This window comes from Spathaspora passalidarum, assembly GCF_000223485.1.
Source record: "Spathaspora passalidarum NRRL Y-27907 unplaced genomic scaffold SPAPAscaffold_2, whole genome shotgun sequence".
Taxonomy (NCBI): domain Eukaryota; kingdom Fungi; phylum Ascomycota; class Pichiomycetes; order Serinales; family Debaryomycetaceae; genus Spathaspora; species Spathaspora passalidarum.
The window spans coordinates 227,023-249,363 of record NW_006767426.1 but is presented as its reverse complement, the minus strand read 5'-3'; the positions used below and the strand labels follow the sequence as shown (position 1 = coordinate 249,363).

Below are 22,341 nucleotides of genomic sequence, written 5' to 3'. Positions count from 1 at the left end.
ATTATCTTCGAGTTTCAGATATTCCTGTAGCCACCGCAGTAATCAACTCTTCACACCATGCCAACAACTGGTCCTTTTGTTTAATCTTCTCTATTCTTTCTTGTTCGACCTGTTTCAATTCATCACTTAATTCTTGAATAAGTTGTAATTGACTCTCTGGGGTCACACCTATACCAGGAAGGGAATCAATCAACATGCTGATCTGTCTTGATTTTAGAATTATATCGGTTGACAATTCATTGATTGTATTCTTGAACTTCTCCTCGTTTTGCTCGTTGTTCACCTTGGAATTGTCAGCAACAGGCAGCGGTTGAGTTGTTGTTTGGTTTAGTTGTTGCGGTTGGGCATGTCCTGGTAAGGGTGCATTGGCAGCTAAATTGGATGCTGATGTGGGATTTTCAGGATCAAGTAATGCCAGTTCAGCATTAGTATTGACGTAATTTACCGTGGCTGTGAATTGTTCAACTAGCTGATCAAGACAAATTTGAAGTTGTGTTAGACGATCTGACATGATCTGGTATTATATGTGGATGTATCAACTGTCTATAGTAGAACCGTGGGTGAAAGCTGCCATGTTGTTGGTTGTAAAATGAATTTCGTTTTGGTTGTAATTCCGGGTAACATAATACTCAATCATATGCAGGACGAATCAAATCTATAGGTCGTGCGCTTGTCCCCAAAAAAGATTGCCACAAGGAAACAAAAAAATAGTACGACCCTTATGATCGCCCCCCCTTCTTTTTCTAACCGATAAGCCTCAGTTTAAATCTGACAAAGCAAGGTTTCCGGGGGGTTTCATTTCCCCTTTTTCCCACAGATTAGCACTTAACTACACCATACAAAATATATAATATCCTCCCCCCCCATGAACAGTGTTGAAGAAGGCCCAGTGTGGCAGAACGACAACGATGTATCTTCTTGTTTTCTTTGTTCCTCGGCATACCACCTATTTAACCGACGCCATCATTGCCGGAAATGTGGGCGAGTTGTATGTGGATCATGTTCTTTACAAGTGGTGAAGTATTTTCCAAACACGATGATTGTCAACAGTGAGGGTGTGAGATCGGTTGCTACTCCCCAAGAGACTTATCGTACTTGTGATTTATGCGTGGATGAAATTAGAATGATCCGAAGGGCGCTTTTCAATTATGATAATGGAACAAGTGGTGATGTTAGAGGTGGAGGCGGTGATTCCGAGACAACCAGTACTGCATCAAGTGTAAGAAGGGAAGAAGTTCAAGAAGGCGAGAGTGCAGGTACGCCTGCTAACGACGTTGACGACGACGCTAGTAGCTTAACTAAACATACTTCACGGACAACCACCAGGTTAATTCATAAGAATAAACATCGTCGACATCTTGATGTGGATACTGAAAGTGAGGAGAACCTATGTCCTGTTTGTGCCCAAGATTTGTTCAAGTTGTACATACACGAACACAAGAAGCATATTGAAGATATAACGAATGAAGATTTTGAGAAATTTAAACTGGATCATGTGAATGATTGTTTGGTTGCATTTGATTTTAATGGTGACCATACCCGGATGTCTCCTAGTAAAAGTCATACTCGAAATAAAATGTTGGTTTATAATATCCCGCCAATCCCCAAGCCTGTATTTGAGAATATTCCTAATGATGATGAACAAATCACCCACTCTGGATCGGTAGATTCAGCAATAGATAAAGATGGAACTCTGGAGGAGAAGCGAGTCGAGGAAGAACTCGAGAATGAGTGTGTGATTTGTTTGGAAGAATTAAAACCGGGGGATAAAGTGGGGCGATTAGAATGTCTTTGTGTCTTTCATTACAAGTGTATTAAAGATTGGTTTAACAAGAAAGGGTTTGGCGAATGTCCCGTACATTTCCTTCACAAATGAGGTTGGTTTTATGTTGTATTTTAATGTTATTTATTAGTTAGCTAAATACAGTTAACGCTCTTCACGATCAGCATCGTCCCTATTACGTCTCTTACCTCTCTTTTCATGTAATTCCTTGGTTTGTCTAATTGCTTCAGCAGTAGCTCTGTCGACATTTGGATGTAGGGCATCCAACACTTCCTTTGGTGGCATGTCTTCCTTGGGCAATTTCTTACCCAAGACACTTTCGATTCTAAGATACATTTCCAAATCATATTGGGTAATCAACGATATCGATTTCCCTGATCTTCCTGCTCTAGCGGTTCTCCCGACTCTATGAATGTAAGCTTTGGAATCTGTAGGGATATCATAATTAATGACAACATCGACAGAAGGGATATCCAACCCTCTAGCAGCAACATCAGTTGCGATAAGTATATTAGCCAGTCTGGACTTGAACTTGTTTAACGAACCCAATCTTTGTGCTTGGGATAATTGACCATGCAACGGGACAGCATTAAACCCAAGAATACGGCAAAGCAATGCGGTACGTTGAGCATGAGCCACAGTTCTGGTAAACACAATTATTAATTTCCCTTCGTATTCAGAAAGTAAATGTATAAGAATGGTGTTTTTATATCCATCATGGACCAACATCATACTTTGGACTAAATTATCGGCAGTTTGGTATTTGGAAGATACTGCTACTCTCACAGGATTATGTAAACTTGCACGTTGTAACTTTTCAATCTTATTAGTCATGGTAGCCGAAAACAAATATGTGGTTCTCTTTGTGGGGATAACCTTAAGAATTCTGTCAAGAGCAGGGCCGAAATCCATATCCAACAACCTGTCAGCTTCGTCCATAACCAAATACTTCAAGTCTTTCAACTTAAACCCCTTTGTGGTTTCCAAATGGTCCATTATTCTACCAGGAGTAGCCACAATCACATGGGGTTTTCTCATCAAGTCTCGGGCCTGGTCCATCATATCCATACCACCGACAATACATACTGATCTTAAACCCATGGTCAGTCCCAAGGCATCGAAAGTTTCTTTGATTTGGAACGCTAATTCACGGGTGGGTGCAAGTACCAAAGCGAAATATGGCAGTTGTGCTTCCCAAAGCGCCTGGAGAATAGGAATAGCAAAGGCGGCTGTTTTACCAGACCCAGTTTGGGCAAGACCAATGATATCGTGGCCCTCGAGGGCGTGGGGGATGGCTTCGGATTGGATCGGGGTTGGTTTGGTAAATTTCATGGACTGGATTGATTCGAGAAGTTCAGGAACGAGCTTGAGTTCTGAGAAGGATTTGAATTTGAGTTCTTCATCTGGGTTGACTTCGATGGGGGTGATGGTGGTAGATGATGTTGATGCCGTGGTGGTGGTGGTGGTGGTAGATTGTTGGTTCTTTAATGCTTGCTGCTTTATCTTTTCTGCGAGCTTCTTAGTAGCGTCGATCTTGGATGATTTCTTCTTGGTGATCTTGGAATCCTTCATGGCTGTTGTGGTTGTAAATAACGATTAAATTGTATTGCATTCTTTTTTTGTTTTTTTTTATTAAGTAAAAAAAAATAGTTGATATTTTTTACGAAGAGATGAGTAGGTTTTTTTTTTTCAACTGCTAACTTCTTTATTTATTCACTGTATCTACAACATAGACCCCACCTCTCCCCTTTCCTCCTATCATGGCCAAAAGAAGACAAAAAACACGTACTCACAAGAAAGTATCTGAAGAAGAACTCGCCAAGATCCCCAGATCAATGGTGCTTCATTTAGGAGCATCCCTCAAGAACCACTCGTTAACCCAATTAGTTCGTGATTTCAGAAATGTCATGCAACCACACACTGCCATCAACTTGCGAGAACGTAAATCCAACCGATTAAAGGATTTCATTGTCATGGCTGGACCACTTGGTGTTTCTGACTTGTTCATTTTCAATCAATCTGAATCCACTGGTAATATTTCCTTGCGTATGGGTAAAATGCCTCGGGGCCCTACATTACAATTCAAGATCAACTCATACTCTTTGGTTAAAGATGTAAGGAAGATATTGAAGCATCCTAAATCGGTAGGTAAGGATTCCAAGGAATTCTTGACACCTCCATTGTTGGTACTTAACGGGTTCCTGAGTCAAATCAATGATGTGGAACACCACGAAAAGTTGATGATCACCATGTTCCAAAATATGTTCCCGCCAATTCAACCACAACTGACTAAAGTGTCTACTATAAAAAGAGTGTTAATGATCAGCAAAGATCCTCAAACTCAAGAAATTGAAATCAGACATTATGCCATAAACACCAAGTTGGTTGAAGAAAATCGAAATGTCAAGAAGTTAATTAATTCTCATCATAATTTGAAGAAGCATTTGCCTAATTTAGCCAAGAATTCTGATGTATCTGATTTATTGTTGGATCAATACTCTGTGGGTGGTATGACTTCTGACTCTGAAGTAGAAGATGACGCTATCGTGGAAATTAAGCAAGAAGAAGCTGCTAATGTTGTTAAGAAGAAGGAAGCAACTGCTGCTGCTGCTTCTGTACCAAAGGAAGAAACCACTACTAAGAAGAGAGCCATCAAGTTGACAGAATTAGGACCAAGAATTAACATGTCCTTAGTCAAGATTGAAGAAGGGTTAATTGGTTCCTCCAAGACCCTTTACCATGCCACTATAACCAAATCCGAATTAGAACAAAAGGAATTGGCCAAGAAACACGAATTGAAACAGAAATTAAAGGCTGGTGAACAAGTTGAAGAAAACCAATCTGAAGAAGACAAAGATATGTCTGAATCAGATAGTGATGCTCCTGAAATCAACCCTGAAGATTACGAAAACGATAGTGACTTGTATAGTGATGTGGAAGTATAGTGCATCTTTATAGAATTTTATATTAACGTTATCTAAGTTTTTCGATTTCCTGTATTAGCGTATCAATCTCCTGTTGTAATTTGACAACTTCGAGGGAATTTTCAATTGCTTTCTTAAAGAAAGCCTGTGATTGCCTTAATTGATACGGAACAATTCCACCAAATTGTAGCATGGGATCTTTGACCTTATCCTCTTCAAACTCCTCAACTCCACTCAGTTTACTCTTTGTTTGTTTCGTTTTCCTATTCTTTAACGAGCTTTCCATCTGCTCCCTTTTCTCTTCCTTCTTTGTCTTTTGTTGCAAATCAACTAAATGAAATTCTTCATTCACTTCCAAACAAGCGAGTCTAGGACGTAAATCAAGTGAATCAACACCATATCGTCTTTCAAACCCTCGTCCAGTATGTTCATAATTTGCTTTACTTAAATTGACGAATCCATTAATGAAATTGGTTCGGTAATTATTATTGACTACATTCTCGTATTTATCTATTAGAATGAGAAGTTCTATTGTTTTCTTGTCTAGTTGAGACTGTATTTCCGTCATGGTTGATCTTTGAATGAGGAATGGGAATTGCCTGATTTTGGTTTGAAAAAAAATTTAAAAGATTTTATGGGTGCGAAAAAACCAACACTGAGGAACAACTGTAACATCACCAAATACAATCTGTTGCTCTATACATACATGCAAAAGTTCTACTCCGTTGTGAAATTGTATGAAATTTTACTTTAAAAATCGGAGCTCAACAATTGATGTGCGGAATATTGCTAATACCCGTTATTTTCAGAGGATGATTATCTATAAAGCAAATCGCCACTCCACATTTCAATGTCATTCCTTCTTGGGGTTATCAAATATATCCCCGCCTAAGGCGTACATCGATTCAAATGCAAAAGAAACAAATCCATTAGATATTTCAAGTAATCGTACGATAGATTTTGTTAATATACGAATACTCTTCTGGATTTGTAGTCATCCGCGATTCCATTGAATGATTTTCGCTTGTTGTTGGCAATTCACTTGGTCAACTCCCAACCCGAGATAGATGAATCTTGAAACACGCCAATACTCTCTAATTTGGCTTAAATTTCTTGTTGTATCCGTGGAATGAACTGTTGTTGGACCTCGGGTATTGTAACGATGCAAAGCAATTGACCACCAACTCCTGTGATATTCAACTTCTCCTCGGATAAGAAGTTAGCTAACATCCTAGCCGAAAGTATCCATATCCTTGAGTCATACGCCGGATAATAAGGAACATTCAATCAGACTACAGATACGAAACCTTGATTCAACTCACAAATAATCTTGTCAGTAGTTTCGCGAAACGAATGACATAGTCTCGTTACCCGTACGTTCCCTGGAATACGGATCAACAATTGAATCATAAAGTTAAGAGATCTATCCACGGTCCGTTGGAATATGGAGTCATCCAGTATAAAACCTTGTGATGCTCGGAAACTATGGAGTAAGGCTCGGTCATAACGCACTACATACTCACCATGTACACATGCGCCATTGAATGATGTGGAACCATTAATACGTGGTGTTTTGCTTAGTAATGAGCAAGTTTTATCCATAATACCCGGCAGCGCTATCATTATCACAATTCATGATGTGATATCAAAAGATCAACAACTAAAAACACTTGACGAGTCTACTGCCAAAACAAAAAATAAGCAGGGTATAGATCGTACGCAGTATGTTCGCTAAACTCGGATAGAAAATGCTTATCATGATTAAGTTTCTATCCGAAAAATATGGGTAGGAGTCACCAGATGTAGATGTAAACTCTTCGTATAATTTCGAATGATGATTATCCAGTATTCCCGTAATCATTTAGCTTCCGAGGACTAGAAATCACTAGACATCGTCACTTCCATAATTCCCGGTATGTACATAATTCACATAAACCAACTAAAAAAAGATGGCCACGGATGTAGAGTTCTATCCGTACTACATTCAACCGAAGGATAGAATGCGGATATAATGAAATAAACATTGTTACCAAGATCTAAACAGGTCTTATTTGCGGCCATCACCAAAATAATAGAAAACTTGGGGCTCGCTTAATTATTCCGAGGTTATGCGGCAATAGTACCCATTTAACCCTCGCTTAAAACCCACCAAAAACCCCTGGTATTACCCGACTAAAGGTAAACAGTAACACCCTAACCTAAAGTAATGATCATCTTGGCTGCAGCGAGACACCTCATGACCAAGGTTGAAAATAAAAATAAAATTCACCTGGATCACTCATGTTTTGACGTGATGCCCCAGCGGGAATTCTTGGCGGTCGCGCTCACGCTAGTTTTCCCCAGAACTTTCGTGCCAAAGTTTATTATCTTGGCGGAAATTCTGACATGCTGCAAAGTTGTGGGCCGGATGGGCTGGGCGGCAGTAAAATAAGAGCACGAATCTTCCCATGGCCCGATGAAGAGAATGCATCTTTACATCATCCGGAATACAGCTACTTGTGCATTATCCGTTTATCAATGTTGACTGGTAAATCATGTCATTTTCACACATGCTAGTGATAGTTGTGTGGAACTGTCACCGATATCCCGATCCTTTAGTTCACGGGTATGTACCAGTTGACTAGTATCACCTGAAACACCATCATGTAACCTGGTAATCGGTAACCGGTAACCAGTTCATGGCAAATTTCCGTTGCATGGTAGTTGTCAGGAAATCCCCATATTTTTTCCAATCACAGCATGATTTAGCTTTGTGGAGGGGATTAAGTGCTCAGTTCAGGTAATGGTCTGATTTCTCTGGAGTCAAAAAAAAAATCATGGTTTGTTAGCTTATCTATTGTTCAACCTGCATCAACGTCACCCCGGAATAATTGTCTTACGCATCGGTTAAAATCTAAAAAATTTTTTTTCCGCGGATAACAGAATGCAGAGATAAATCCTTAAAAGAGTACAAGACCTAACACAAGGTAATATCAGCTTAGTTTCTATATTATCCATTTAGTCATGGTTAGGTTCTGCTGCTTATAATCCCGCCTTATTTTCTAAAATTTTCAAGGTTATAGCACTCTTGGAAAAGAAACAAGCGTGTGTCATGAGACATTGCAAAAAAAAAAAAGAAAATAAAAAGAAACGTGAATTTTGATTATCCTCGGATAGGTTCTTTGCAACCCCTGGCATTGGCTAATATCGAGTGAAAACAAAAGTTTCAATTTCCCGTCGATTGGCAATTTCGCCTATTTTGTGTTCCAACAATCTTGGGGTAAATAGTGGAGTAAATAGTGGAGTAACTACTGATAAGAACACGCGTTCTGACTATTAATTATTTATTAAACCTTACCAATCGGTACTATATTTTATATAAACTCTTTAATCTATTAAATTCGGTGCTGGGCAATAACTTATCAAACCCAAAACTTGGTTCATCACCACTGTGTGTAGCATGAATCAACTTAATTTCTTCATCCAGTCTTACTTTTTGTCTCATTTGGTTTCCAAATTCATATATTCCATAAGTCATTTCTTCGGAACCAATATGACGCTGGGTGGTACCAGTATATGTAATTTCAGCCAAATCATGTAAAATATTAGCTGTTAATCCCCAAACATCATAAATCTTCTCTTGGGAGATATCGTCACGACGAGATCCTAATCTTCCCCATTTAGTCAATTTTCTTTGTTTGGAAACTCTTGGGGTAACATTAGGAGGTGTAACTCTACCCTTATCGGCTGAATCCAATTCGGAACCCAACTTCAAATCTAACTCTGATTCTTCTTCAGAACATGAAAGATCCTTGATGTTACGTAACCAATCAACTTCATTGTCGTTGTTCTGAAGGAACGTGTATGAACGTAAATCCCAAGGAATACCACCCCACTTGACCTTATAGGAAACACGTTCCAAGCTTTCCAAAGGTGTTTCGTCAACCAGGGGGTATAAAAAGTCTCGAAGTGGACAGGAAAATATAGATGACGATTCTCCGGGATTGAGACTGAGGTTGATATGATTCATAGTATCATGGCAATTCATAAATCCAATGCATGGTCTCACGGATGAGAAGGTTCTTGATAAGTAACTGGGCAAGATATTCAAATGTTCAATGGTACAACCGTATTGAGCCATCAATTCCTGGTTATTGGCGCTTAATCCAATTTCTTCTTCCATTTCTCGTCTTGCAACACGCCATTCATCTTCATATATATCGTCGGCTTTACCACCAGGAAGCGATATATGACCGGGGAAGTTTCTTAATTTGGAAGATCTCTTGGTAAGAATCACTCTCAATTCCCCTAACTTGCCCAAGAACAAGAGTACAAACACGGCAGATCTTCGACTGACAGGTAACTTATGCCATATAGATATTGGACTGCTTTGGTAGTATGATGGTTTGAACTTTTTGATATTGTCTACGAGAATTCCTTCAGAGTATTTTGTCATGATTTATAAAACGAATTGATATGTGTTCTAATGATTCTATGCAAAGTGGTTTTTTTTAAAAAAAAAAATCAATTGAGTTGATGCAATTGAAGTAAATGTTGGTGTATTTGTATTCACAAAAAGGAAAATTTCTTTTTTTCTTTGTGAATGTACCTTTGAAAAAATAATGAGTGAGTGAGTTGGTTGAAAACTGAAGAGAAGAGAAGAACAGAAAAAAAAGCTTATCGGAGAAAAAAAAACATTTTGTGTGGGAACCAGACACCATTTATAACAATACCCGGAATAAGCACAACAATTCGCACCGGAAATTCCAAACCAAAAAAAAATGTGAAAGCATCACAGTGTTGAGAAAATATTTTTTTGTTGTTTTCCATCAGCTTTTTCTTTTTTTTCTTTTTTTTTGCAAGTTTCTTTTTTTAGACATGTTTTGGATGCGGTTGAGCTTTGCTCAATTTAATCACAACCATTAGTAAAATGCACAGTGGTAAAAATTTCAAACATTGCCATGAATGTGAATCTACCGAGGTAATATTATACGAGAATTAATCCGTTGCACGCTCCTCTCAATTGGTCGCTAAGAGAGTACAGATATAACCCTGTGATTATTTCTAGGATATCCCGGAACTAACGTAATAGCCCAAATCTTTCTGTTAGATATGGCACGTGACTACCTATTTATCCGAGGTGGAGATTTTTTTTTAGACTAGCTTCTTTTTCCATGTTGTCATTAACTAGGCGCGCGATTTCAAACTCTCCAACCTGAGCTCCAATTTCATTTTCATTTCTCCACAAATTAAATTTCTCCTCTTTTCAGCCATGTAACCATTGTGCTTGCTTAAAATAGAACATCCAGGATGATACGATCGTATAAAATTTTGTTGGGAGGGAGGGGAGCGAGGGGGGTAAAAGATTGTGTGAGTCATTTATTTTTGCAACCAAAAAAAAAAAATTTGTGTTTCAAAAATTCTCCTCTTTATTGTAGCGCTCCCCTCTTTTGTGCTTCTCCTCTTTCGTGAAATTTTGGTTTTGCTTGTGCTCCTATTTTTTGCAACCGTAAACAAAGGGATCAAGCATTTTTTGCAGCATGTAGCTTGTTTCGGATCAATTTCTCGAGTGGTTGACAGATAAAGTTGCTTCAGTTTAGTCATGTTTACAAAATAGATACAACTTGCTGTTGCATGTTTTACCACTTAAGTCCCAAATTGGAACAAAGCAAACATATATCTAAGTTATCAAAAAAAAATACACACACACACACATAATATATAAGAGATGGTTAGTTGAAACACAAAACAATTGGAAGAAACCTATACTACTTAAAGTTAGTTTTCGTCTTCCATCTACGACAAAGTATAGCCAGAATTATCAGCGTAATAATCGTACCGCAAAACGAACCAATGTACCCCCAATACCAAACTTGGCTCTTCACAATTGTAGTACCAATACTACCATTAATTAATTGTCCTGCAATTTGATCATGCATTTCTCTAAATTTATTTTCACTTACACATATATCTATCATCGCTACTATGACACCAATAACATTGAGGCAAGGGACCAAATATAAGTCCAAGTCATATTCCTTCTTTAGTTTTCCAGAGATATATCTACTGGTTATTTTTGCTGCTCTAATAATATTAAAAATGGTCAAAATACCAAATAATCCCAGGACATATATTTTGAGGAGAAAAAGAACACCACTTAACTCATCGTCGATATCTTCAAGATGGCAAACAACCAGACGGGCCTGAAAATTCAAAAATGTTTGTGGACGGCACCATTGGTAAAGCTCTGGAACTGGGAATAACATTTTGGATAAGTTTATCTTCTTCCTGGCAGAGCGATTCCAGGCAGTTATGCCTTCGACATGGCAATTAATGTTACATCTAATATTAAGCTTGGAAGAAGTACAATTCTCGTCATATGCCGACAGAATGGATTGAAACTGTGAGTGGAATGTGTTGAATGGATCAGCCAAATTTCGTTGACTAGTTAATATGTCCTGATAATTGTCCCTCAAACACGCCAAATTGAGATTAACCGAAAACCCACCTTGGCCACTGTAGCCACAAAAGAAGACACAACCACTCACTATAAGCACAGTACTTAATATACAAGACATTGACCAAGCTCTGGATCCGTCTCTTGTGCTCTGTACCTTATGGACACTATTAGGAGGGGTATTCATTTTCTTGTCGTTGTCTGTTAGTTCTTTTAGTTCAATCAGTTCATTAGTGAACAGAACAAGCGTTTTAGAATCTGATTCAAAGATGCTCAGTTTGTTCATTGTGCTAGTTGAGTACCTGATAGTATCATTCTAAACTTTTTTATCTCTTGTTAGATATTTATATATTTCATAAATTTCAGGAAAGCGAAAAAAATTAGGAAACTCGTGAAAATATATGTACAAGAAATTTGCATCCTTGGTTCTTGGGCGTATTCTAAATTCTGTTATGCTGTTCATTTGTACTATAATTAACCATTAATCCTTCTACCGAATCTATAATCGAACAAGGAGCAGACATTGCTTAATAACGTTGGATAAAGTACAACATCATATAGACATAGGTATCAGAATTTTCGCAGCTAAAAATAAGACAATTATTTACTTTCAAAACAGTACCGTTGTACCTGCCTCGGGCTTTTGCAACAGTTGTGTGTTTATCTTACGAAATAATAGCTCAATATTTCCCTTCAAGAAATGACATAATCAAAGATTGTATCGGACTGTGTATTGAATCAATGTGTTATCGGATGGAAGGAGGCAAATATACAACATGTCATTACTAAAAGTATCCACTTGTCAAGTGGAAATTTCTTGGAAGGAAGAGATAAATCCCATCCGTTGGTTTTCACTGTGCCATGATCGAGTTTATCTATTTTTTTTAGAAATTTGGTCTTAAATGCTAGGCTTTATTTTCGGTAAGCATAGCCTCGTTAGAGCTGATTTTTACCTTGGCAAATATTTTTACCATTATAAATAGATTTCATCTCTACTACTTCTTTAAATCGTCTAATTGTGTAAGTAATTAATAAAATCGTGTCATTGTATTAATTCGACTCGTATATTAGATATAAATCCCCTCGTGTAAAGTCAGACGCTTCGCACCTGCATGAAGACGCAAGTTGAAGCAGGAGTCAACGTTGCAAGATTTCAAAGCTTTTGCTATTGGATAAATTGCTCATACTTGGAACTTTAAATTTAGGTAATAGGGGTATAACTGGTGTATACTGAGGAACTCTCTAAGCGAATCCAGCTTGCTAAAAAGAAAAAAATAACCGGGGGTTTTATAGTAGTTTTTGGTACGTACCTGAAATTTTTGAGTCTGAGTTATTTTTTTTTATCTCCGAACAAAATCGTAAATCCGCCATTCCCTTTTGTACTCCTCATTTAAAGAAAATATAGGGTCAATTAGCGATCATTACATTGTCACCTTGCCAATCACATCAAGGGTGAACTACCAACCCATGCGGGGGCTTACCTATAATTATGCCCGCATTACCCGGTAAGCATTGTAGTGGCGCAGCTTTGTGGATCATTGTCAGTGACTATTTCACCGCAAGCCAAAAAAATTCTATTTTTTGCTGCTGCTAAAATAACGGCCGATACGATTTTATTTTTTTGTCCGTTTCTTCTTCGGTTTGTTTACGTCGTCGTGTGAAAAAAAAATTCATTATTAATGATCATGTCTGCCAGATTTAGATTTTACATGTCAACAATTTAAAAAGGGATCATTTTACCCGACTTATAGACTTTTCTAATTCGTCTCTTCCTCAAAAATGTTCCATCTAGTTACACTACTATTATTCAACTTTTGTCTTATATCGGCATGGTCACCAACTGATTCCTATGCCCCGGGCGAAATTGCCTGTCCAAAAAACTACAATGGGGTACGTTTGGCAGACCAATTATCTAACGAAGAATCCGATTGGATCCAACTGCGTAATGAGATCACTGATAAGAATTTAATTGAGTTTTTAAACCATGCCAATATGGACGATTTTGATGCTGAAAATTTCATCACTGGCTTGAACCGTTCGATTAAGATCGGCCTTGCATTTAGTGGAGGTGGGTACCGTGCCATGCTTTGTGGTGCTGGTCAATTCTCAGCTTTAGATAACAGAACTAGGGGTGCTTGGGAACATGGTCTTGGGGGGTTGGTTCAAGCTTCCACGTATATGGTAGGGTTGTCAGGAGGAAATTGGATGGTGGGAACAATTGCTATGAACAACTTTACACACGTGGAAAAAATTATTGAACAAGGTACCATTTGGGATTTATCTCTGTCTATCATTAATCCTGGAGGATGGAAAATTTGGAAAACTGCATCTACTTTTAAACTGATTGATGATGACTTGGATGATAAGAAGGATGCTGGGTTTGAACTTAGTTTGACTGATTTTTGGGGAAGATCATTATCTTCTCAATTCTTTGCTGGATTGGATGATTTCGGGGCAGCATTGACATGGTCAAATTTGCAAAATGCTGATGTTTTCACCAATCATGAAATGCCATTCCCAATTGTCGTGTCTCTTGGTAGAGAACCAGGAACTCTTATCGTTAGTATCAATTCTACTCTTTTCGAGTTCAATCCCTATGAGATGGGTTCTTGGGATCCAACATTGTATCAATTCACCCCAGTGAAGTATCTTGGTACTGAGTATAACAACGGAAATCCTGTGAATGATACCTGTATTGGAGGATTTGACAATGCTGGTTTTATCATGGGTACTTCTTCAACTTTATTTAACCAATTCCTTTTGCAAATTAATACCACTAGTATTGCTTCAACCGTGAAATCAATCATCACTACTATTCTTAAACGTGTTTCCCATAAGGAAGATGATATTGCGATATATAGACCTAACCCATTCTACAATACTAGTGCAGCCATTGACAAGATTTCCAAGAATGACACTCTTTTCTTAGTCGATGGAGGTGAAGATTTACAAAATATCCCTCTCGCACCATTATTACAACCAGAACGTGATGTTGATGTTATATTTGCATTTGATAATTCCGCCGATACCGAGTATTCCTGGCCCAATGGGACATCCATGATTGCCACGTTCGAAAGACAATATAATAGACAAGGGGTTAATGCCAGTATGTTCCCATATGTTCCAGATTCACAATCATTTATAAACTTGAACCTTACTTCAAGACCAGCATTTTTTGGATGTGATCTGAAAAACCTTAGTACTATCCAAGCCCAAACTCATAACCCCACTTCCGCTTTCTCATCTCCATTGATTGTTTATACTGCCAATCGTCCATTTTCATATTCGTCCAATACATCCACATTCAAGATGTCTTATGAAAACGGTGAACGTGATGCTATTATCCAGAACGGATTTGAAGTTGCCCTGAGAAATAATATGACATTAGATGATGAATGGAGAGCTTGTGTAGGATGTGCTATTATTAGAAGAGAGCAGGAACGTCAAGGACAAGAACAATCAGAACAATGTAAGCAATGCTTTGCGAAGTATTGTTGGGATGGTAGCTTGGACCGCACCTCTCAAATTAATGCCAACTTTACTGATAATGGCTCTACAGAAGGTCATACTAGTAAGAAGAATGGTGCAGTGAAGCATACTGCTACCTCATGGATTTCTACAATTGGTTTATTAGTCATTGCCTTATTTATTTGATTGGAGGAACTTTGAATGATCTCTTAGATTTATCTAAGAATGAGAGATGTTAGGCTATGCATAAAGATATAGTTTAATGCAATATAGTTATAGTAAATCTTATTGTAAAATTTGCAATCTTTTTTGTTCGCAACAGTCTCTATTGATTAATTTAAACCACATGACTAGAAATTGCTATAAGATCCCTATGCAAAAATTATGTTATTAAAAGAGCTTGCTCTATTACTATGTTTGGAAATAAGGATACGGGAGAAGATTAAGCTTGTGAAGTTCTTATTTAGGAAATTAGCCGCTACAGCAGCATTAAATATATGGGTGAGACAATTGACTTACAGGTTGCTGGCTAACTCGTTAGAATTACGTAATGAATGGACTCAACATAATTATCATCAATAATATGTACAAGTTAACAATTTGAGTTGTAAGTAGAAAGGACAATATTTCCGAAGTTTCAGAATTAGTTATAAGCTAGATACCACTATCGCTTGTTGTCGATGCAACACATTTGCATTTGCTGCAAAAATTACTGCAAAGTTAACAGATTAAAATCAGTTCCATTCTACTTCCTACTAGCTAGATCTTTATAGAGCCTAAGGACTAAAGGGCCGTTTTCGGAGATTGCTAGTAATTAGGATATTTCTTGTGGTTTCGCATTTATATTCTTTTACTAGATTTTCTATTGATTAGAATTTGCAACCAATCATTTGGAATTTTCTTTAAATTGCTACATGTGCCATTACTAACCACTCACTTTTTTTTTGGCTTGTATTTTTCATTCCAAGTACATTCCAAATGAATACAGCAATCTCTCTCTTGTTGAGGCACTTTTGTCAACATGGTTTACATTTATGCATTGTTGCCAATTCTACTGTTGAGGTTTTTCCGTTTCAGGTAGATATTTTTTCACGGCATGAACTTACCATTCACACTTACGTTGGCGCTAAAGTAAGTAATTACATTGCCGATTTGGCATATGATACAAACACATAATTGAAAGAAACATAATATGTTGAAAATTCTAAAATAGATAACTGGTATCTATGCGGTTTATATTTCAAATTTCATGAAACCGTCAAAAATGCAGGTACCACCCCCCAACAGATCCTTGGTAGATAGTGTGTGTGTTTTTTTTTTTCTTGGAAATAGCGACTTAGTTACAAGACTAGATCTTTATTTTCTGGGCCTCGTTACCCCAGGTTTGTTTATTAAACGCGATTTAAAGATATTTATCAATTCTGCAAAGCCTATAATCTTATATCTTTTTCGTTTAGCACGAGGGACTTTAAGAAGCGTGATTTAGACGAGTTATTATTCATATGGAAATACTCTTTTGAAATTACATTTGAATTTTCTTTTCTACATTAGCTTCTATTACTTTATTAGGTGAATAAATTTTCATCTTTGGTTGATTATACCCAGAAATACCCCTGAATTAGTTAAGTATTTAAAATAAGCTCTTTTCCCATGGTTATGACATTCGTATCTAGCAAAATTTGGATATCTCCAAGTTTAACAAAATGATATCTAATACTCTTTTGCTACTTTCTTTGTACTTTTGCCTTACACGTTCATTATCATTATTTTCCACTGGAGGTGGCTCCTATGGTCCTACATCAAGCTCATGTCCAGCGAACCGTATTGGAACACGTTTAGCTAACAGTTTATCTCAAGAAGAAGCCGATTGGGTCAATAAGCGTAATAAGATTACTGATCAGAATTTAATCGATTTCTTGAAACATGCCAACATGCAGGATTTTGATCCAGAACTGTATATCAAGTCGTTGGACCGCTCTATTAAGATTGGACTTGCGTTTAGTGGTGGTGGATACCGGGCTATGCTTTGTGGTGCTGGGCAATTTGCTGCTTTGGATAAGCGTACCCAGGGAGCTTGGGAAAATGGACTCGGAGGATTAGTGCAATCTTCTACTTATACTGTAGGATTGTCAGGTGGTAGTTGGTTGGTTGGTACTATTGCTTTGAATGAGTTTACTGACGTGGACCAGATTATTAGGGAAAATAAACTCTGGAATTTGGCCAAACCCGTCTTTATGCCCGGTGGTTTGAATATTCTTGAAACATTACTGGTTTTGACTAAAGTAGAACTTGATGTACTCCAAAAGTGGACTTCTGGGTTTGGGGTTAGTATCACTGATGTGTGGGGAAGAGTATTGTCGTACCAATTCTTTAATAAATTGAAGGATTTTGGTGCAGGATTAACTTGGTCATCTATAACAAACACCAATGCTTTTGCTAATCATAATATGCCTTTCCCGATAGTGATAGCACTTGGCAGAGAACCGGGCACTTATATTATCAGTACAAATTCTACTGTTATTGAATTCAATCCTTATGAGATGGGTTCATGGGATCCGACATTGTACCAATTCACTCCACTCCAGTATCTTGGAACTGAATATAATAATGGGCGTCCTCGTGGAACTTGTGTTACCGGATTTGACAATGCTGGATTCATAGTTGGGACATCATCGTCCGTATTCAATCTTGTGTTTCTCAAAATACTACAAACTCTTCCTTGGCCCGTGAGTACGATTCTTGCCAAGATTCTGGATTTACTCGATCGTAAAGATGATATCGCTATATACAGCCCTAACCCATTCCGCAACACCCGTGCTGCTGCAAAAAAGATCTCCGGCAGTGATACCCTTTACTTAGTTGATGGAGGTGAAGATCTGCAAAATATCCCCTTTGCTCCATTATTACAACCTGAACGTGACGTTGATGTTATATTCGCCTATGATAATTCTGCTGATGATTCAAACTCTTGGCCCAATGGAGCAGCGATCAGAGCTACTTTCCAAAGACAATTCAACAAACAAGGACTTAATGCCAGCATGTTCCCCTATGTTCCTGACGCATCGACATTTGAAAATTTGAAACTTAATTCCAAACCAATGTTTTTTGGGTGCAATGCAAAAGACCTTATTAAGCTTCAAGTAACTACCAAAAACCCTTTTTCCATTTACTCATCACCATTGATAGTTTATACTGCCAACCGTAAATTTTCGTATCTGTCAAATACACCAACATTTCAGTTGATTTATTTAAACAGTGATCGGAATATGATGATACAGAATGGATTTGAAGTTGCACTGAGATTGAATCTGACACTCGACAGTGAATGGCAAGCATGTGTGGGGTGTGCCATCATAAGACGAGAACAAGAACGTCAGGGACAAGAACAGACTGAGCAATGTAAAAGATGTTTTAAAAAATATTGCTGGAATGGTCCTTCTGTCTAATTTATTATGACTTGGTGTCCAAAAACACATATAAAACTGTTTAACAAACTTGCTAACATGTTTGCACGGCTTGTGTGTGTGGTACGGCTGAAAAGAAAGTTAGGTAACTGCTAATATGCCAAATATATATCCCAAATATGGATAACAGAAAAAGTACGGTTTGAAATTTTTATGTATTTATTGTATTATAGACTAGATAGACTATATATTATGGTTTAATTGAATAAATCTATACTAAATCTGACTTACATCACTCGTATCTATACTACTAATTTCGTAATTATTCAAAATAGCAATCATAACGTCATAAGTGCGAAAAATAAAAAACAATGAAAAAGTTCTCAATCATAACGTCACCCTTGTAAAAAGAAAAGGAACAATGAAAAATTCTATTGTTTAACGTTAGTTGCTATTTACATCATAGTATAAAAAGTCAAAAATATAAGATGGCAATAACTCCCCACATATTTTTTTTTACACATGATTCTTTTCACTTATAATTAAGAATTCACTTTACTATTATTGCAATATTCATCTATCTGCGTCATGACCACTCCAGACAAACAGAAACAGGCTGAAATTGCGGAATCAATATCAGAAGTAGCGACATTTGAAGGAGAGCTATTTGATGAACATGATGCAGACAAAGCCTACTTGGCTAAATCTAAACTAGTTGCTTTAGCGATTCAAGAAATAGGATTTGGTAAATATCAAATTGGCTTGTTCTTTGTCGCTGGGTTTGGGTGGCTTTCCGATAACGCGTGGCCAATTGCTACTGGCTTAATCATACCTCGTCTAAACGAAGTTGATGGTGTGCATGCACCTATAGGAAAAGCCCCTTATTTGACATTGGCTCAGAATCTAGGTCTACTTATGGGAGCTCTAATATGGTCACTTTCTTCTGATATAATTGGCCGTAGATGGGCATTTAATTTAACGTTTTTGATCACCGGAATTTGGGCTGTTGTTGCGGGATCATCCCCCAATTTCGCGGCACTAGGGGTATTCTGTTCATTTTGGAGTTTTGGAGTAGGTGGTAATTTGCCTGTCGATTCAGCAATATTTTTGGAAGCACTTCCAAAATCACATCAGTGGTTATTGACGGTAATGTCTGTTTGGTGGGCCATTGGGCAAATTATTGCGAATTTAATTTCATGGGGTTTGATTGCGAATTTTTCTTGTGCTAGCGATGCAACCATTTGTCATAAAGCTGATAATAAGGGATGGAGATATTTCTTGTTTACAATGGGCGGTTTGACTATATGTATGTTCATTGCAAGGTTTGCATTCAATGTGTTGGAATCACCACGATATTACGTGGCTAGGGGTAATGATGAAAAGGCTATTCATACATTGGAAAAAATTGCAAAAATTAATGGCAAGACGTGTCCGATTACATTGGCTGATTTGCAAGAAATAGATATTAGATTTAGTAATGAGGACACTACCAAATCTAACAAACCTAAGAATAAGCTTGTGGAAGAGAAGTTGAAGAAGTATAATCTTTCACATATCCGTCAATGTTTTGCCTCTAAGAAATTGGCTATATCTTCGGCCCTAGTGATATTTACATGGGGAATAATTGGACTTGCGTTTCCATTGTATAACGCATTCTTGCCGTATTATTTAGAAACAAGGGGTAATGCCAACCAACCTTTATCGGTACGTGAAACTTATAGAAACACATTGATTGTATCCGTGTTAGGAGTTCCAGGTGCATTGATAGCGGGTTTTCTTGTCGAGCTTAGAATCGGAAGAAAGGGGACTCTTTTTCTTTCGTTAATACTCACGGGAATTTTCCTCTTTGGATCAACCACAGCTAAAACAAGTAACGCTAATTTAGGATGGAATTGTATGTTTTCGTTTGTGTCCAATATAATGTATGGCGTATTATATGCATACACTCCAGAAGTATTCTTCTCGAAGATAAGAGGTACTGCGGTTGGATTGGCGGCTTCGTTCAACCGTGTTTTGGGTGTTTTTGCACCTATAATTGCTATATATGCTGATTTAACTACATCTGCACCTATATTTGTATCTGGAGCTTTATTTATATTTGCTGGGTTGCTATCAATCTTCTTTCCTTATGAACCACGAGGAAAGGCTAGTTATTAAGTTCGCATCGGTTTTCCGCATTAGGCATGCGGTTCCCAGATTGCTCATTTTTTTTTTATTTCCGCTAACAATCTTTTTTTTTTCAGGATTTATAAATAAAGCTGGGGATTTCGAATTCTTCATGTAAATTGTTTCTTCTGTAGCAAGCCATGACATTCAAGACTAGTGCAACTATTACCCAATTTGGAGGGAAATTATTGAAATTATCCCATGATTCAACCACAACACACACTCCAATGGATGTGAATGTATTCATCCCATCTTCTGGAGATAAGATCCCAGTATTGGTTTATCTTTCAGGATTGACATGTACCCCTAACAATGCCACTGAAAAGTCCTTCTTCCAATACTTTGCAAGTAAATATGGCTTTGCCTTAGTGTTCCCTGATACTTCACCTCGTGGTGCCAACATTGCCGGTGAAGACGACTCATATGACTTTGGTAGTGGTGCTGGTTTTTACGTTGATGCTACACAAGATCCATGGAATCGTAATTACAACATGTACTCATATGTCCATAAGGAACTTTTAACTGAGTTGGCTAAAGAATTTAAACAATTGGATTTTACTAATATTGGGATAACTGGTCATTCAATGGGTGGAATGGGTGCTCTTACTGGATTCTTGTCTCAACCAGGGAAATATAAATCAGTGAGTGCATTTGCCCCAATTTCAAATCCTTCGGTTGTTCCATGGGGTGAAAAGAATTTTGGAAACTACTTGGGAGCTAATAAGGATGACTGGTACAAGTATGACCCAACTCATTTGATCAAGAAGTATACTCATGAAAACCAACCTTCAATTTTGATTCATCAGGGGCTCAGTGATGACTTTTATGAAGGTCAGTTGAAACCAGAAAACTTTGTTGCTGCTTCCAAGGAAGTTGGATATAAAGGTGGTGTTGATTTGAATTTGGTGGAAGGGTATGATCATCTGTACTTTTTCATTTCTTCCTTTGTTGAAGAACATGCTAAACACCATGCCAAATATTTGGGTTTAACTAAATGACTCGGTAAACTTTAGTACTTTCTAAATTTATTTCTTTATATACTACTAGATACTATTGTACTTGGTTTCCCATGTTTGATACCAACTTGCCTTTTTGTCCTTATGAAGATCACGCGCTATATGGGCCAATTTAATGGACTCCTTATTCAATGATGTAGTATACAGTTCAATCTCCTTGTCTATAGTTCTATCAAGCATTAAATCGACAATAAATTTATCCACCAAACTCACCAACCTTGTTTGCATGGCATATATCGTATCTATTGATTCTCCTGGAGTAGTTTTAGGCAAAGACTTCTTGAATGAAGCAATTAAAAGTTTGATCAACTCGATCTTTTTAAGCCATTTCTTGGCATATGTGATTAACTCTTCTCTATCAACTTCCACGGACTCCTCTTCATCTTCATTGTCTGCTGGAGGTTCCTCGCTGTTTTCTTCATCTTCGTCATCACTAAATCCGAACGGATCATCGTCGATTTCTTCTGGATTTTCGGCCCATTCTTCAAAATCTTCAAATCCATCTTCCAAGAGAAGTATACTCTGCTTGATCTTATCGGTAAGCAAAGACAAACTCCCATTCTCTATTAATTTCACAAGTGAGTCACAATTGGACCAGATTTTAGCCACTGCCAACAATCGCCCGTCCATTTCGTCCTTTTTCAATTCTTTTTCCACATCATTATCAATATCTTCGAATATTAACTTCAATTCCTTAGAAAACATATGATTTGATTCAAGCAATTGCTTCACTTGATTAATGATCTCATTGTGGAATAATTTAGAAATCGAAGATACATCGAGCTGACTGATGATAGAAATCGTCAATATCAAAGTCTCAGAAAGTTTCAGGAGGGTATTAAAAGCAGTATCAAGCTCCTTCTTCAAGTTTTCTGGTTTGAAAATGATTCCTGTTTTGGTGGTATGGGCTTTCAAAAGTTTGATCAGTTTGAGTAATTCATTGATTGGATCAGGCACTTGTGCAGCTTGGATTTTGGATATGGAAGCTGGATCAGAGATTGTTGATATCCAGTACTGGGTAGCTTCTTCGAATGAGTCGATTAATGATGTTAAATCTTCCCTAGTCTTGGGCATTGTTGGAGATGCTTTAAGCAACAGTTGAAATTTTGAGTTCAGTTTAATTTTTTTTTTTCAACCTACACTC

The 22,341-nt window shown here is 37.5% G+C and overlaps 12 protein-coding genes across 12 annotated transcripts; 6 read left to right on the top strand and 6 right to left on the bottom strand. All coding sequences in view use genetic code 12, as the record gives it.

Annotated features, from left to right (window-relative positions):
- Nucleotide 1: 1 nt before the first annotated feature.
- Nucleotides 2-511, bottom strand: MED21 (Med21p; the record flags this gene model as incomplete). The annotated part of the gene is made up of 1 exon (XM_007373310.1): nucleotides 2-511. One exon carries the CDS (start codon nucleotides 509-511, stop codon nucleotides 2-4), a length of 510 nt encoding a protein of 169 aa, XP_007373372.1.
- Nucleotides 512-749: 238 nt separating this feature from the next.
- On the bottom strand, nucleotides 750-3,377 carry SPAPADRAFT_59141 (RNA-dependent ATPase; the record flags this gene model as incomplete). The annotated part of the gene is made up of 1 exon (XM_007373308.1): nucleotides 750-3,377. One exon carries the CDS (start codon nucleotides 3,353-3,355, stop codon nucleotides 1,928-1,930), a length of 1,428 nt encoding a protein of 475 aa, XP_007373370.1.
- SPAPADRAFT_54074 (phosphatidylinositol-3-phosphate-binding ubiquitin-protein ligase) lies at nucleotides 866-1,876 on the top strand (the record flags this gene model as incomplete). The annotated part of the gene is made up of 1 exon (XM_007373309.1): nucleotides 866-1,876. The coding sequence occupies one exon, from the start codon at nucleotides 866-868 to the stop codon at nucleotides 1,874-1,876; it is 1,011 nt and encodes a 336-aa protein (XP_007373371.1).
- A 166-nt stretch (nucleotides 3,378-3,543) lies between the features above and the next one.
- On the top strand, nucleotides 3,544-4,728 carry SSF1 (rRNA-binding ribosome biosynthesis protein; the record flags this gene model as incomplete). The annotated part of the gene is made up of 1 exon (XM_007373307.1): nucleotides 3,544-4,728. The coding sequence occupies one exon, from the start codon at nucleotides 3,544-3,546 to the stop codon at nucleotides 4,726-4,728; it is 1,185 nt and encodes a 394-aa protein (XP_007373369.1).
- Nucleotides 4,729-4,756: 28 nt separating this feature from the next.
- On the bottom strand, nucleotides 4,757-5,275 carry VMA22 (Vma22p; the record flags this gene model as incomplete). The annotated part of the gene is made up of 1 exon (XM_007373306.1): nucleotides 4,757-5,275. The coding sequence occupies one exon, from the start codon at nucleotides 5,273-5,275 to the stop codon at nucleotides 4,757-4,759; it is 519 nt and encodes a 172-aa protein (XP_007373368.1).
- A 2,740-nt stretch (nucleotides 5,276-8,015) lies between these two features.
- On the bottom strand, nucleotides 8,016-9,360 carry PCD1 (8-oxo-dGTP diphosphatase; the record flags this gene model as incomplete). Its single annotated transcript, XM_007373305.1, has 1 exon — nucleotides 8,016-9,360. The coding sequence occupies one exon, from the start codon at nucleotides 9,140-9,142 to the stop codon at nucleotides 8,054-8,056; it is 1,089 nt and encodes a 362-aa protein (XP_007373367.1).
- A 1,017-nt stretch (nucleotides 9,361-10,377) lies between these two features.
- Nucleotides 10,378-11,996, bottom strand: SPAPADRAFT_59138 (uncharacterized protein; the record flags this gene model as incomplete). Its single annotated transcript, XM_007373304.1, has 1 exon — nucleotides 10,378-11,996. A coding segment is annotated over one exon (650 nt), but the record flags the coding sequence as incomplete, so codon positions are not given.
- Nucleotides 11,997-12,835: 839 nt separating this feature from the next.
- Nucleotides 12,836-15,057, top strand: SPAPADRAFT_70053 (lysophospholipase family protein; the record flags this gene model as incomplete). The annotated part of the gene is made up of 2 exons (XM_007373303.1): nucleotides 12,836-14,714; nucleotides 14,966-15,057. The coding sequence occupies 2 exons, from the start codon at nucleotides 12,923-12,925 to the stop codon at nucleotides 15,055-15,057; spliced, it is 1,884 nt and encodes a 627-aa protein (XP_007373365.1).
- A 1,257-nt stretch (nucleotides 15,058-16,314) lies between these two features.
- Nucleotides 16,315-18,057, top strand: SPAPADRAFT_48897 (phospholipase B; the record flags this gene model as incomplete). The annotated part of the gene is made up of 1 exon (XM_007373302.1): nucleotides 16,315-18,057. The coding sequence occupies one exon, from the start codon at nucleotides 16,315-16,317 to the stop codon at nucleotides 18,055-18,057; it is 1,743 nt and encodes a 580-aa protein (XP_007373364.1).
- Nucleotides 18,058-18,455: 398 nt separating this feature from the next.
- Nucleotides 18,456-22,283, bottom strand: SPAPADRAFT_59136 (uncharacterized protein; the record flags this gene model as incomplete). The annotated part of the gene is made up of 1 exon (XM_007373299.1): nucleotides 18,456-22,283. One exon carries the CDS (start codon nucleotides 22,269-22,271, stop codon nucleotides 21,225-21,227), a length of 1,047 nt encoding a protein of 348 aa, XP_007373361.1.
- SPAPADRAFT_133757 (uncharacterized protein) lies at nucleotides 18,604-20,172 on the top strand (the record flags this gene model as incomplete). The annotated part of the gene is made up of 1 exon (XM_007373301.1): nucleotides 18,604-20,172. One exon carries the CDS (start codon nucleotides 18,604-18,606, stop codon nucleotides 20,170-20,172), a length of 1,569 nt encoding a protein of 522 aa, XP_007373363.1.
- On the top strand, nucleotides 20,322-21,179 carry SPAPADRAFT_54067 (S-formylglutathione hydrolase; the record flags this gene model as incomplete). The annotated part of the gene is made up of 1 exon (XM_007373300.1): nucleotides 20,322-21,179. The coding sequence occupies one exon, from the start codon at nucleotides 20,322-20,324 to the stop codon at nucleotides 21,177-21,179; it is 858 nt and encodes a 285-aa protein (XP_007373362.1).
- Nucleotides 22,284-22,341: the final 58 nt, after the last annotated feature.